This window comes from Hylobates moloch, unplaced genomic scaffold (assembly GCF_009828535.3).
Source record: "Hylobates moloch isolate HMO894 unplaced genomic scaffold, HMol_V3 SCAFFOLD_12, whole genome shotgun sequence".
NCBI lineage: Eukaryota > Metazoa > Chordata > Mammalia > Primates > Hylobatidae > Hylobates > Hylobates moloch.
In genome coordinates this window covers 18986038-19001371 of record NW_026652287.1, presented here as the reverse complement: position 1 = coordinate 19001371, position 15334 = coordinate 18986038, and the positions used below count along the sequence as shown (strand labels likewise).

General features: G+C 50.0%; 1 protein-coding gene across 1 annotated transcript in view; it reads right to left on the bottom strand.

Moving 5' to 3' along the window:
* Nucleotides 1–15334, bottom strand: part of RBM19 (RNA binding motif protein 19) — a 141091-nt gene that overhangs the window by 102062 nt on the left and 23695 nt on the right. The window contains exons 14-16 of the mRNA XM_032168591.2: nt 14870–14980; nt 12561–12761; nt 9303–9432 (exon numbers count right to left, since the gene is read on the bottom strand). Coding sequence (XP_032024482.1) covers nt 9303–9432; nt 12561–12761; nt 14870–14980 — 442 coding nt within the window. The remainder of the gene's footprint in view (nt 1–9302; nt 9433–12560; nt 12762–14869; nt 14981–15334) is intronic.

Sequence of the window (15334 nt, the reverse complement as noted above, 5' to 3'; positions counted from 1 at the left end):
TTCAAAAATTACAGAATGGGATCAAAACTTAGGAAGAGTCTAAATACCCCCTTGAACCTAAAGAATGTTACATACCATCAAAATCCCTCATATGCATTACTTCAGGAAGCATATACACAAAAGGTGTGGTTTTGTCTCTACATATTAAATTCAGAGTTACGCATCACAAGGAAAAACTGAAAATACTCTATGTTCACAAACAAGAGACTAGGTAAGGTAGAGTACCATCAAAAGCTGGAAAAATATGTAGTCATTAAAAATGATGTTTCCAAAGAACATTTAATGACACACAACAAAGCTTATCATATAAAAGAGAAAAATTCAGATATTAAAAAAGTGTATACTGTAATTTTAGAAAATGTTCAATGTAATTCAAACCATAATCTAAGCTGGGTGCAGTGGCTCATGCCTGTAATCCCAGCACTCTGGGAGGCAGAGGCAGGCAGATTACTTGAGGTCAGGAGTTCAAGACTAGCCTGGCCAACATGGTGAAACCCTGTCTCCACTAAAAACACAAAAATTAGCTGGGCATGGTGGTGGGCACCTATGATCCCAGCTACTTGGGAGGCTGAGGCACAAGAATTGCTCGAACCTGGGAGGCAGAGGTTGCAGTGAGCTGAGATCATGCCACTGCACTCCAACCTGGGTGACAGAGTGAGACTCCATCTCAAAAACAAAACAAAACAAAAAACAACAACAAAAAACCATGATCTGCACATTTATGAGAAAACATACATGTGCGTACACACACACACACACACACACACACACTCACACAGTGATCACAGGAAGGAGAGGCACAAAGTGCTCCTGGTTTATTTCTGGAGAATGGCATTAGGGATGGTTGTCATTTCAACCTGTCACTGTTAGCACTTTGTACCGCTTCCACTCTGAAGGAACAGCATTTTAGGAAGAGGAAGAGCAGATGTGAAGTTGTGAGTTAGCAAGGGATGTGTGTGTGTGTGTGTGTGTGTGTGTGTGTGTGTGTGGCTGCAGCTCAGGGAGTTGGGAGCAGGGAGACTAGACCTGCTAGCCTGCAGTGGCGCTAAGCGTGTGGATTTCATTCTCAGCTGCCAGAAGCCTCAGGAAGTTGGAATAGGGCAGTGTCATGATCTTTTGAGAAATCTTAGAAGGAAATGTGTTCAATTCGTTTCAGGCTTCCCAATTTCCCCAAGTCACATGATTAGGACCTGGAGACAAATTCCTCCTCCAAAGAAGCTATTCCCATATCCCCCAGGAAATCAAACTGTCTTAGCAATTCTTCAAAGCAGTTCTCAGGCTGTGCCTTCACACCCCTCACCCTCAATGTTTCTAAGCAGATGACCAGTGACCTCCCTTAAAAGTTAAACCCTGCACCCCAGCCTGGCAGAAGCACCTGGAGGTCCATGGGCGGGTATGCTGGAGCTGATGGAAACAGCCTGCTTCTTCTACTCACACCTTCACTTGCATAGTTCAAACTTCTGCATGATGTAAGGGGGCTTCTTGGGGTTCAGCTCTGTCCCACATACTCTCACCGCCAAGCACCAAAGATGCGTCTGTCTGTCCTGCCCTTTCTGATGCAAGCCTAATGCTTTCAAGTCCTAATTAAGCTTCCATCACTTTGTCATAAAACAACCCTTTAAGCCCTTACAGAAACAGCTACCGTGATAATGCTGTCTCTTTAACATCAGTTGAACACACTGCCTTCCCCCGTCGGGTAAGCCCAGAATCGAGACTCAGATACCAGCACAAAAAGAAGAAATCTACACAAAGGCTCCTCCCCCAACCAAGAAACTAACACAATTTACCCAACAAGAGAGACTCCATGGTGTGGCCCTTTGTACTCAAAACCCAACTTTCAAACAAAGCTGGAGGAAAAAGTACCACTAATGGTGAGAATGAAAGCTATGCAAGGCAGCCAAGACTTCAGGTCCTGGACCAGAACTTCAGTGGAGACGAAAATCATGACCTTCAGCAGGGAATGGTATTTCCACCCCGCTGGCCCTCCTTGGCACTGGACATCTTGGAGATTAAAGGAGAAAGGAAAGAACACTGATGAGATCCCCTGCCATGCACCAGGCATGTGGCTGGATACCCTGAGTACAGTCTCATTCATGACCACAGCAGCCACACCACAGAAAATGGGGGGCCCAAGGAGAGTTCTGGAGGCTGCCGCATCTGTACCGGAAATCTCAGGCACCTTCTGGTTGGTGAGACAGGTTCATGGAAGACTGGAAAAAAATTTTATAGAGAAAAGCATAGTGGGGATGATGGTGACCAGGAGGGCTCATGGCCCCTTTAAAGGAGCAGCCCCTTCTTGGCACTGGCCAATTGACGGAAAGGTCAACCTAGCATGGCCAGAATTCAGATTTATTAAGAGAAGTAGGAAATCCAGCTTTACAGAGGAAATCCCATGGTTTTTAAATCTTGGCAACTTAATGGCAAGTGACTTTTGAATTAGGCAGTAGTCAGCAAGTACACCAGCTCATCGAAGCCTCGGTGCTCTGCTCTCTGCATCTGGCCTGCCCCAGAGCACTGGCAAAGATGCCCTTCCCTCTTTCTCTCTCAAGGTCCCAGAACCCAGCCAGTGCCCAGCGTGGCATTCCAGGAGTTTCCAGTCTCACAAGGGTAACAACTGGGGGAGCCAAGAACCCCTCAGCATGGCTGGAGTTGACTACACCCTGCCTCCCTGGTCTATCAGCAGTGGCTGGTGTGCTGCAAAGGGCATCTTTAAATGCCCAGGCACCTGCTCAGGGGGGTGTGATGTTTGGGTTTAGTAACAGAGCTGAGACCAGGAATGGATAGATCCCTTCCCTGGCAGATCAGCTGCCCTTGGCCCCAGCCCAAGAAGAACAACAGGGAACTGTGAGGAAGGTGAAGACCTATTATCTAGGTGTGCAGTTGGCCTGGCAAGGGGCTCACCTGGCATCTCCAACCTCCCATAAGTCAGCCTCTTACCCTCCCCTTCGGGAGGAACACCCAGCTTGAAATGAAAGATGTGCTCAAAGGGGTCTGCCTTTCCTCCAGCAGTGCAGGCTCTGGCTGACCCTGGAGACGTCCGTTCTTTCCCTGAACCTTGAGTTCATAGCAACAACCACCCTACACCTGAAACTTCACCCTGGATCCTAGAAGAACTAACAATTCAAGGACATCACGGTCTTTAGAGGTCTGCTGGAGAAGGGGCCTGGAAAAGACGAGGAGGGCAGGCCCAGTCTCAGCCCTGCCACAACCTAGCTGCATGGCCCTGGGCGAGTGACTTCACTGCTGTCTTGGCACCCTTACCTCTAAAATGGAGCTTATTAAAACCACCTCTCCCCTAATACCAAAAATACACACACAAACAAAAACCCCAAAGTCATGCTCATTTGTAGGAAAATTGATAAACAGAACAGTGAGTGACTGTAAACTCAATTACTAAATTTTAAAAGGACGATAATGTAATAATTATGACCAAGAAAGAATGCAAAATCTACATTTGAAGTTTAAATGAATTGTAAATTAATGTGAGTATATTGTATAGGATGTATTGTATAGGTTGTTTCAAAACCCAGCAAAGCGCAGCTGTATAGAGACCACTGGCAAAGATAATGGCCCTTCCCCCTTTCTCCCCCAAGGCCCCGGAACCCAGCTAGTCCCCAGGATGGCATTCCAGGAGTTCCCAAGTCTTACAAGGGCAACAACCTGGAGTGCCTAGCAGCCCTCAGCATAGCCTCCCAGGTCCATGAGCTGTGGCTGGTGTGCTTCAAAGGGGGAAGAGTTGTTATCTTTGCCAGCAGTCCTCATACACCTGCGCTTTGCTGGGCTGTTTGGAAATGCAAGTATCCACTACTTCCTCCACGTGCCAGGCCATGGCTCCATCACCTCTCACCTCACCTGGACAACTGAAGGGCCTCCCTGCTGCTGCGCCCTCTGCCCCTCTCCCTGGCTCACCACCTTCCCTGACTTCATCCCTCACCCTTTTCTCTTCTCCTGTGACCTCCACTCCAAACGCACTGGTCTCTTTTCTGGTGGCCGAGCCTGCCAAGCCCCCTTCCTACCACAGGGCCTTTGCACCTGCTGGCCTCTGCCTGTTCTGCTGGTCTGCTGCTTTCCCAGGCCTGGCTCCTTCTCACACAGCCTCCTTGCAGGGAGCTCATCCTGTCCACTCTAGTTCAAGCAGTCTCCAGCCTGGGCCCAGCCACTTGCTGTTCCATTCTTCTGCTTTCCTCTTTTCAGAGCCCTGTCCTGTTCTGACATCACCGTACTGAGCAGTTTGCTCCTCTATCTGTGCTCCCCAGCTACACAGGGAGCTCGAGGACAGGATCCAGTCTGACTCAGTTGGCACTGCATCTCCAGCACTGGGCTCAGAACAGATCTACTTGTGGGTGATGAGTATGCTGGGCACTCAGCATGCACCCAGAATACAGCGATCAAGAAATAGCCCTTACTGTGATCGAGAGGAGCTGTGGGGTCTTAGGGAAGAGCACAGGCCTCAGAGTTGATGGCTTCAGGTCATATCCCGGCTCTCTCCACATGTGTGACCTTGCTCAAGTCATGCAAACTCTCTGTGCTTCCTTCTTTCCATCTAAAAAGGGGCTGGCCATCATGGTGCCTACTTGCAGGACGATGACGAGAATGAACGCAGAGCAGGCTGAGACCTGAGCTTGGGCCTGCAGTGAGCACTGGGAGGGAACAGTTTCGTTCTTAATAACACCCTTGCTACCCACACTGCCCAGCAGGCCTTGACGAGAGAGAAATCCAGGGGAAAATGTTAGGAATCCCTAACCCTGGGAGACATAAGACAACCCAGTGTGGGGAGCCCTCGGCCCTCCTTCTCCTTCTCCCTGCAGAGTGATCTGCTGGCTTCAGGCTCCCAGGAAGGCCAGCCAGTGCCAGGCGTCTGAGTCCACAGCTGGGCGCCCCTGCCAGCCAGCTACTGCTCCCCGAGTCACCAGGCCAGGTTGTGTCCAGAGAGGCGTGGAGACAGCCAGGAGACAAGGCCATGAAGCCAAAGGTCATTTTAAAAAGCATTTCTGCTGCTGGCCCCAAGTGGGGAGACGAAAGAAAGATGAGAAAGAAAAAAATAAGGTATTGTGAAACTCAAACAGATGTTTGCCAACAAAAACACCAGGAACCAGAAAAAGAGGGAAGATGTGAGAAAGGAATCAGGGCTGGGCCCGGGGGCGGGGGAGTGGGGGGAAGGATCTAAAAGCAAGGTGGGCTGGAGGGGGCTGGGAGAGGCAGGGGAACTGTGCTTCCATCTGTAGTTAGCACAATCAAATCCAGTCACGCATCGCCACATGGGGCTTTATTATAATCAGGCCACAGAATTTACTGCGGCCTCCTCCCCTTTCCCGGCTCTCGGCGCTGGAGCTGACAGCAAAGACTGTTATCAGTTGTGAGCAGCTTTTCAGGACCTCCCCCCACTCTGAGCCCTTTATCTGGAGGTGAGGGTCTTGGTTGTGGGGAGATAAAACATGCTGTCCCCCTCCCTCGAGACTGGTAGAGAGAACAGGAGAGCTTTGCAGAAAGGAAGGGGGTAAAATAAAAATAAAAAGCTATGTCCACTCCGCTCCTACTCTTCTTCCTTGGGAGCCTGAGAAAATCCAAGGCTTTGTGGGCTGGCTGAGTACCCCCAGCCCTCGCTGTCCTCCTACAACAGGGGAGCCGGGGATCTGGCGAAGCTTCGGGAACAATGCAAAGAGGGTGGGGGTGGGGGAGGAGCAGGTGAAAAGAACAGCACCGGCCAGGAGGGGCTGTGCACATGCTGCGTGCAGTGAGGGCAGGAGGAGGCCCTGGAGATCAGCTCTGTGGGAATTCACTGATGACGCGGGACGCAGCGGGGCTTGGAATTAGCACAGACACGCACAACTTCCCGGGCCAAAGGAGGCCCGGCGGCCAGGCTCTAAGGCCTTCTTTGTGTGAGTCATGGTCAGGCCCTGGAAAGCAGCCCCTCTGGGAGGTAGGGGCTGTTGGGGACATGCTCAAACCTACAGTGTAGACCCAGGAATCTGGGGGACCCGCGGGCAGGGGGTGGGAAAACACTCTGACCGTAAACCACAGCATGCTATCTCCATGACGCACCCTGTGCTGTGATGCAGACATTTCTGTACTCAGGGCCCACTTCTATTACTACTTGTGACATCTCACTTGTCCCCCAACAGCTCTATTGTCCTCCACAGCTCAAAAGCTCCTGGGGAAGGGGGTCTGTGCATCTATGCGGTGTCCATCTTGATCACCCAGCTCAGCTGCTGGCTCAGGGCTGGTGCCCATGGTGAGTTAAAGGCTATTCACTGCGACATATTTTTCTAAATTTTAATTTTTGAGATAGGGTCTCGCTCTGTCACCCAGGCTGAGTGTAGTGGTGCAATCTCGGCTCACTGCAGCCTCGGTCTTCCAGGCTCAAGTGATCCTCCAACCTCAGCCTCCTGAGTAGCTGGGACTACAAGGCATGCACCACCACGCCCAGCTAATTTTTGTTTTTGTAGAAATGGGTTTTTGCCATGTTGTCCAGGCTTGTCTTGAACTTCTGGACTCGAGTGATCCTCCTGCCTCAGCCTCCCAAGATGCACTGTGATTTATATTGCTCAGTCACCAACAGCAGCGGAAGACTGGTGATGTGCATGTGACATCCTACCATGCCCTCAGGGGGCGGGGCAGATATCATGCCCATTTTACAGATATGGAAACTGAGCCTCAGAGAGGCAGGTGGCTTGCCCAGTCACAGAGTGGCTGCTTACTGGAAATCTCAGGGCCATTTCCCCAGGGGCTCTAGGCCTCACATGATGAGGACGCCAAGGACTTAGAACCACGCCTGGCATGGCATAACTGCTGCTTTTGCCCTTGGGTTCGCTCACACACACCTCCTGATCACTACCAGCCACTGGGGCATGTTCCTGGGTGCTAGGATATGGCCGTGAGCAAAGTGAATGGGCTCTCGGCATGTGGAGTGGCCATTCCAGGGGCAGAGTCCGACAGAGCAACACCAGGGAAAGGAACCCATTCATGACACAATTCCAGGAAGTGATAAGCATTTGAAATAAAATAAAGGGCCATTTGTAAGGGTGGGGACAAATGGGAGCCCCCTCTATTATTCTGATTGATGGTGTTACTGTCACCACTGTGTTCTGAGGCTGGGCTTACAACCAAAACCAAACGTTCAAACCTAACTAAGCTTCTACTATGTGCCAGAGGCTTGGGACACAAAGACAAATATGACCCAGCCTCATCTTTCGAAGGGACAGAGAGGCAGATTCTCATGCGTTCCCTCACTCCCTTGATACCTGTGAACCAAGCTTCTTTATGCCTGGCCCCCCCCGGGGTGCTAAGTACCGGGCACTCAGGAGACAGCCCCATTCCCTGCCTTCACGGCTCAAAGTCTGGCTGAGATAGGAAACAAATACAAGTAACAAATAAACAGAATAAATAGAAATTGTGACAAGTGTTAAAGAAAAAAGAAGACAGCAGAGAGGGAGAATCCCCAGGACACAAGGAAATGAAGAGGCTGGTGGAAGCGGTCACCTTGGGAGCCACCACGTGTCCCCAGCCTGCCTCCTGTTGCCACCCAAGGCTGCAGGAAGAGGCCTCCACCGATTTCAGTGCCGCTCAGGCCTGGCTGATCTCCGCGTTTCAAAGGAGAACTCGCTTTGGGCCAAAAAAAACATTACTTAGGTTCAAGGGTAGTAACTGAAGTAAAAACCAAGGCAGCTGTGATTTGGGGAAGACAGTTAAGAACAAGCCAGGATGACATAAAGAGAATTTTGTTTTGATGGGAGCAGGCACAGGTTTGGAAGGAGACCCTGATCCAAACTGAGGAGAGCTTAACTCATAAACGAGCAGGAACAGGAGACGGGCTTTCGCCAAGGTTTACACCAATCATCATTAACGCCAATGACGGGGGATGCTTCTGGGTCCTCAAATCGCAAAGGGACTGAAGGATTTTGCTTCCTGACTGAAAGAGGCCTCCAGACGGCACTTCCTGAATGCCTTGTGCTGGCTGAGCCAGTCCTGAAGACCCACAGTGAAACAAGGAAATGAGAAATGCGGACAAGGCAGGGGAGGTTAGGTACAGCAAAGTCTATTTCACTAAAATCTTAGACTGGGCGTGGTGGCTTATGCCTGTAATCCCAGCACTTTGGGAAGCTGAGGCAGGCAGATCACTTGAGGCCAGGAATTCCAAACCAGCCTGGCCAATATGGTGAAACCCCGTCTCTACCAAAAATACAAAAAAAATAGCCAGGTGTGGTGGTGGGCGCCTGTAGTCCCAGCTACTGGGGAGGCTGAGGCAGGAGAATTGCTTGAACCCAGGAGGCAGAGGTTGCAGTGAGCCGAGATCGCGCACTCCAGCCTGGGCAACAGAGCCAAGACTCTGTCTCAAAAAAAAAAAAAAAATCTTAAATCTGACAATGTTCCTCCCCAACTGTTTTTTTTTTTAACTATGAAATGTCCTTTAAAAAAAAAAAAAGAGAACAAAGGAGATAGTAGCTGAGGACTTATTATTATTATTTTTAACATCCTTATTTTAATAAGTTAAACAACTGATTGCTGCATTGTAGATGTGTATAGGGGAGTGGTTATCACTGACAAGGAAAATCGTAGCATCTGGATAGAATGACCGTGGTCCTGTTGGTGTTGGCTTCTAAGATGTGGTTACGGTCCTCAGACTATGAGGCCCTCAATGTGGGGTATACACTGCGCGCTGTGGGCATCTAGGAATGCGTGGGGGTGTTCCAGGTTGTCACAAGGACTGGGGGCACTCATGACACTCAGAGGCAGAGGCCAGGGACGTGAAATGTCTTGTGATTTGCAAAGCAGTCCTGACAAGAAAGTACTGCCCAGTCCCAAAGCCCAATGATACCCCTTTCCTGAGCTAGGAAGCATTAACCAGGGGGTGGGGGCTGCCCTCTCTGGCCCCCAGGGGCCACAGCTTCCCCTTCCCTTCCTGCCTTTGCAGTCACTGGACATCAGAGGGCACTGCCACTCCAAGGACATGAGAATAAGTATCTCCCATACCAGATACCCTCCTCCATGAGCCATTCTGGTCCATCTCTGAAACAGGAAGGTTGTTTACACTTGCTCTGCTTTGAATCCTTGTGAATAGATTGTAATTTTTTTCCCCTACAAGCTTTAATTGACAAACTAAAAGCATGTTGCATCCATAATTTTGACACTGTTTTTTACAGGACATGCCCATAAAATCTGAGAGTATGAGCCCCGCTGGTCTCTAGCATGGAACAAAGAGCTTTAAACCAGAGGCTCGATGAGAAACTTCCCGCTGCCCCCCTCCCTACTCCTTTCCCTCACCTGTTATCCCAAGGCATCCTGGTCTCAGACTCAGCTCTTACCTGTTTCTGGCTCTGCTGGGTCCTTTTCCATGGGTTCCGAAGGAGCGTCTTGGAGCTTTTTCTTCTGTGGGGCTGCGCTGGAGAAGACGCCAACTGGAGCCCACTCCAGATAGAGGGGGACATGATGGAACTGCAGAGACAAGAGTGATGGCCCTGTGGGTCTTCATTACAACACACTGCTGGGGAAGGACTCAGTCCCATGCAGATCACAGCCCAAGGGTCACAGAGGATGGGCAACTCACCCAAGAATGGAGCCGGAAGGAGCCCAGCCCAGAGCCCTGACTGCTGCCTACTCTCTGAGGACAACATTCGGCCCCCGTGCTGCAACTCAGGGTGCAGGAGAGAGGCTTTAGTCTCTGTTGCCACCAGACATATGGCAGCTCCCAGGCCCCCTTTGTGTTTTTCAATTAGAGTATGAAACTCTAAAGTTTCATGATTTAGATGGGAGTGGGATGAGGAGCGAACACATCATTGGTAAAGTGCAGCTCTCCTGGAGGAAGTGTAAAATACCCGTTAAGAGAACACACTTTATGTGCATATATCCACCGGCAACACCTGTATACGTGTGCATGCAGATGTTATTTTTTTAAAAGGATATCTGGGCATGGTGGCACACACCTGTAGTCCTGGCTACTCAGGAAGCTGAGGTGGGAGGATCCCTTGAGCTCAGGAGTTTGAGGCTGCAGTGAGCTAGGATTCTGCCACTGTACTCCAGGGAAATCCTGCCTCTTAAAAAAAAAAAAAAAAAAAAAAAAAAAGAGGGGCCGTGGGCAGGTGGGTGATAAACAAGACGCTGATGACACCTACCTCATTAGGCGGTCACTGGGGAGCTGCAGGACAGGGGTGGGAGTGAGATTTGTCAACAAATGCCCTTTTTGAATCTTTTCAAATTTCCTACTCTGTGAAAGCCTTGCAAATCAGTTATGTTTCAGAAAAATACACATGCTTCAGAGTGAAACAGATTGGTGTGCAGACAGCAGGCTGCATCACTACTTAGCTGTGTGATCATGGGTCAGGGCACCTCTCTGGGCATCAGTTTCCATATGTGCAAAATGAAGATAGCAGTCTTCTTGTCGGTGAAACAGACACTGCCCAAAACAGGAGGCCTCACCTAGTCAGTGTTCTCCAACTGTGGCTCACACAGAGAGAGCCTTTGGTGATGGGCATGTCCTCCCAAAGCAGAAGGAAGAAAGGATGGTGTCACATTCCAAAGGATGCTCACATCTCAGTCATGGGGGCCCCACCTAGATAATTTTTTTTATGGGTCAAGCACAGACTGACTTCCTGAGAGCTTAGTGGCCACAGAGTCCCAAGCTAAAGACTATTATGGGGTTAAAGTAGCAGAGAATGAGAAATCATTTCCTCACCAGCAAAATGGGGACATGAATACCTATCTCTAAGAATTAGCCGGGCGCGGTGGCTCACGCTTGTAATCCCAGCACTTTGGGAGGCCGAGGTGGGCAGATCATGAGGTCAGGAGATCGAGACCATGGTGAAACCCTATCTATACTAAAAAATACAAAAAATTAGCCGGGCGTGGTGGCGGGCGCCTGTAGTCCCAGCTACTCGGAGAGGCTGAGGTAGGAGAATGGTGTGAACCTGGGAGGTGGAGCTTGCAGTGAGCCGAGATTGCGCCACTGCACTCCAGCCTGGGCGACAGAGCGAGACTCCGTCTCAAAAAAAAAAAAAAAAAAAAAAAAAAAAAAGAATTGCTGGAGGAGACATGAATACCGATCTCTAAGAATTGCTGGGGGGGACATGAATATCTATCTCTAAGAATTGCTGAGGGAGACCAAGGTCTGCGAAGTGCGAAAGTGCCTTATAAACAGAAAATACTTGTAGTGGCCCTGCAAGGGTATGTCTATATCTTGAACCCCTAGAACCTGTGAATGTGCCCTTATTTGGAAAAAGGATCTTTGCAAATTTCATTAAGTGAAAGATTTTGAGATGAGATCATCTTGCATTATCCCGGCAGGCCCTAAATCCAATGACAAGTGTCCTTATAAGAGAAATACGGGGGAAGACTGAGCGGAGAAGAGGAAAAGCCACGTGAGGATGAAGGGAGAAACTGGAGTGATGCAGCCAGGGGCCAGGGATGCCTGGAGCCACCAGAAGCTGGAAGAGACACAGCTCAGACTCCCCAGAGCCTTCAGAGGAAGCACAACCCTGCTGACACCTTGATTTCAGACTGTGGCCTTTGGAACCGTGGGACGATCTATTTCTGTTGTTTCAAGCCAACTAGCTTGTGATAACTTGTTATGACAGCCGCAGCCAAGAAACTAATACACAACTGTTGGCTTTTTTCTAAACCAAGAACCAAGTGACAGCCCCGCCTACAGAACTGACTTCATTCATCTCATTGTAGCTACAAGACTGCAAAACCATCAAGAATGCTCATTCTTGGGCAAAACAGGGAGACCTTTGTCTCTACAAAAAATAAAAAAATTAGCCAGGTGTGGTGGTGCATGCCTGTGAGGTGGGAGGATTGCTTGAGCCCCAGAGCTCAAGGCTGCAGCGAACCAAGATGGCGCCACTGCACTGTAGCCTGGGTGGCAGAGAGAGACCCTGTCTTTAAAAATAAATAAATAAATAAAATACTTTTTTTTAAAAAAAGAATGAACACATTTAATTAAAATTAAAATGTTAATCCAAATTAACATGGGTAAAGAAAGCCAAAGAAAAGCTAGAGTCAGGCAAGGAACCAAGGCATGCTTTCTGGAGGATGGTTCAGAACTTCCCTCTCCTGGCTGGGCGTGGTGGCTCACGCCTGTAATCCCAGCACTTTGGGAGGCCGAGGCGGGTGGATCTTGAGGTTAGGAGATCAAGACCATCCTGGTGAACATGGTGAAACCCCCGTCTCTACTAAAAATTTAAAAAAATTAGCCAGGCATGGTGGAGGGCGCCTGTAGTCCCATCTACTTGGGAGGCTAAGGCAGGAGAATGGTGTGAATCCGGGAGGTGGAGCTTGCAGTGCAGTGAGCAGAGATTGTGCCACTGCACTCCAGCCTGGGCGACAGAGCAAGACTCTGTCTCAAAAAAAAAAAAAAAAAAAAAAAAAAAGAACTTCCCTCTCCCATTCCTCCCATCCAGACAGGTTTTCAGGTGGTACGGATGATATTCAGCCATGATTGAGATGGGTGGTTTAGGGTGAGCTCCCATGTGCCACGTCTGTGAATCCATAGCCCACTGCACCCTCTCCTATGAAGCAGCCCTCACTGGTCCTTCTCCAGATCAACTCCAGGTCTCCGGCAGCCCTACCTTGGAATAGGCCAGATGCCTGAAGGCCTTGCGGGCCTCCAGGGGCTCCAGGAACTCCACGATGGCAGTGATTCCACCCTCTGGCAGCAGCACGCGGCCCAGGCTGCCAAAACGGCCGAAGGTCTCCTGCAGCTCGGCCGCCAGGGTGCCTGCTGGGAGGTTCTTGACCAGAATCACAGTCTTGCTTCGCTCTGCTGCAGCCTGCAAAGAGCAAATGCACACACATGGGACCACAGGAGGGAAGAGGGTCCCCAGCTGACACCAGCAGGGATCATGGGGGTCTCCAGATGAGGTTCTCCATTTGGAACCTCAGCAACCAGGCACTTAGGAGGAAGACCCAGGAGGAATGACCCTCTCTGGCATGATGCTCGCTGCAAGGCTGCGAGGCAGCTCTGCAGAGGGGGTAAGGCCTGGGACTCTGAAGCGGGAGCTCCTGGATCAAATCCCAGCCCCTCCTCTACTCCTGAGCAGGGTCGCACCTTCCAAGGCTTCCAGTGGCTGGGGTCTGCATCTCAGTACCAAGGCTTTTCTTCCTGAACTACAGACCGCCCACCTGCTACCACGTGTAGCCAGCAGGACGTGCTGCAGAGTTAACGCCTCCTGGGAGCAGCCCACAGCTCTCAGGAGTTGCTGCATCCCTTGTCCTTGGGTGGGATGAGACTGAGGTGTGAGCGCTGCAGGCTTTCCCCTAGGCAGAGCTCCAGGCACCCACAGGGCAGCCTACTGCAGCAGCACACTCTGCACCCTGGGCTCCTTCTCTTCCCTGCATCCCTTTCTCACCAGGGTTTTCTGCATTGCCCCAAAACTGTTTGCCCTTGAATCCTTGTCCCAGAATCTGCTTCTGGGAGAACCCAAACTAAAAGACTAGCTGTTCAGCCTTGAGAAATGTACTTAACTGTGCCTCAGCTCCCGCAGCGACAGCAAGGACAGAGCATCTATTTCACAGGATCGCTCCAGGAAAAGTTTTCATTAAATGGGTTAGTAAAAGTACATGTACTATGAGCACTCTGAAAACGTCAGCAATAATTTTATTAAAAAATAATGTTGGAGGAGGATAAAAGAGCCAATAACATATAATGGAAAAATCTAGGCATATGACCTATCTGGGAATAAGTCTTAGCTCAGCCGCTAATGTAACCTGAGACCTTGGGTCAATTACCTTGTTCTGTGGGCCTCAATTTTCTCATCTGCAAAATGGGCTAACAGTCACACCCATCTTATAGAGGCCACACAGGGTTACTATGAAGATTGAGTGAGGTGAGGGGAGTGAAAACCATCTGCAGGTGGGAAAGGCTGGGCACCTGTGGGCCTTTTAGGTGCAACTCAGGCTGCAGTGTTACAGTTACAGAGACAGACTTTGGGGCCAGAAGGCCTGTGTTCAAACTCAGCTCCACTACGACAAGCTGTGAAGTGTCTTCACCCCTCTGTGACTGTGGTTCCTTCTGTAGAGTGGAAGCACAGTAGAGCTGCTTTCACAGTGTGGCCATGTGAATGAAATGAGCTAATTAAACATGTAAACTTAGAAGAGTGCTTTGGTGAGTCTTACTAAATGTTAGCTATTAGTATATTTATTTTATCCATCTATCTACCCATCCATCCATCATCTATATTCATCCACCATCCATCCATCCATCCAGCCATCCATTCATCCACCATTCATATTCATCCTCCATCCATCCGTCCATCCATCTACCCATCCCGCATACATCTTCATTCATCCATCCTCCTTATTTATCTTGAGGTAAAAATGTAAGGCCTGGGAAGGCTGTTGAAAGGGCTGTTTTTGGAGTCAGAAGCCCTGAGTTTTTAGTCCAGGCTCCTCTCACATATAGACTGTTTGACCTTGTAAGTCACCCAGATTGTAAAATGAAGGGGTCTCATGATGTCTTAGGGGCCCTCTAAGCTGCAGTCATCCATAAATCTAAGACCTGCTACTTGGTGGAGAACAGGCACATGGAGGTGCTGGACTCTTCCCTGCTAGGTTCAAGAAGGGTCAAAGTCCCCGAACAGATAACAGATGCTCTGGGAAGCCACTGGGTAGGGAAGTGAGATGTTGGGGGTGCTGATCTGTGTGGGGGAACTGTGGGGTTATAGGCAGACCTCTTGTATATGGCTCTGGACAGACAGAATCAGGGTCAGATAGGCCACTTGTCTCAGCCCATGTAACATTTCTTCCTTTCTTTAGAGACAATTTAGAAATCAGTAACAGTCCTTAGAAGGCCAGATCCTTAAATCCATCTGCGTCTCCCCTGGAAAGGCCATTCTCAACTCTCCAGTGGCTGCTGGCTGGCGCCGCCGAGAGCACCCACCTGGCTGAAGGAATCCAGGCTGACCCCGTTGTCTATGAGAAAGCGCCGCACTTCCTGGACGAGCTGGGTCTCCCCCAGAGCCACGCGCACGGCCACGCTGCCCTTGGTCTCCTGTGGGAGAGGAAAGGAAGAGTTCCGGTTGGCTGTCGGCCAGGTGACTTGCTGGCCCTCCCATCTCCCAACAGCCTGAAGAGGAGGCTGGGATGGAAATGGATTCCATGGATGCCACTCACCTTCCTACATTGATCAGATGCCCCCAGTGGCTCTGTGCTTTTTTTTTTTTTTTTTTTTTTTAAGAAAGACAGGGTCTTACTCTGTCATATCTGTCCCCCAGGCTGGAGTGCAGTGGTGTGATCACGGCTCACTGCAGCCTCAATCTCCCAGACTCATGCAATCTTCACACTTCAGCCTCCTGAGTAGCTGGGACCACAAACGCACCCCACCACATCCAGCTCTATTTTATAT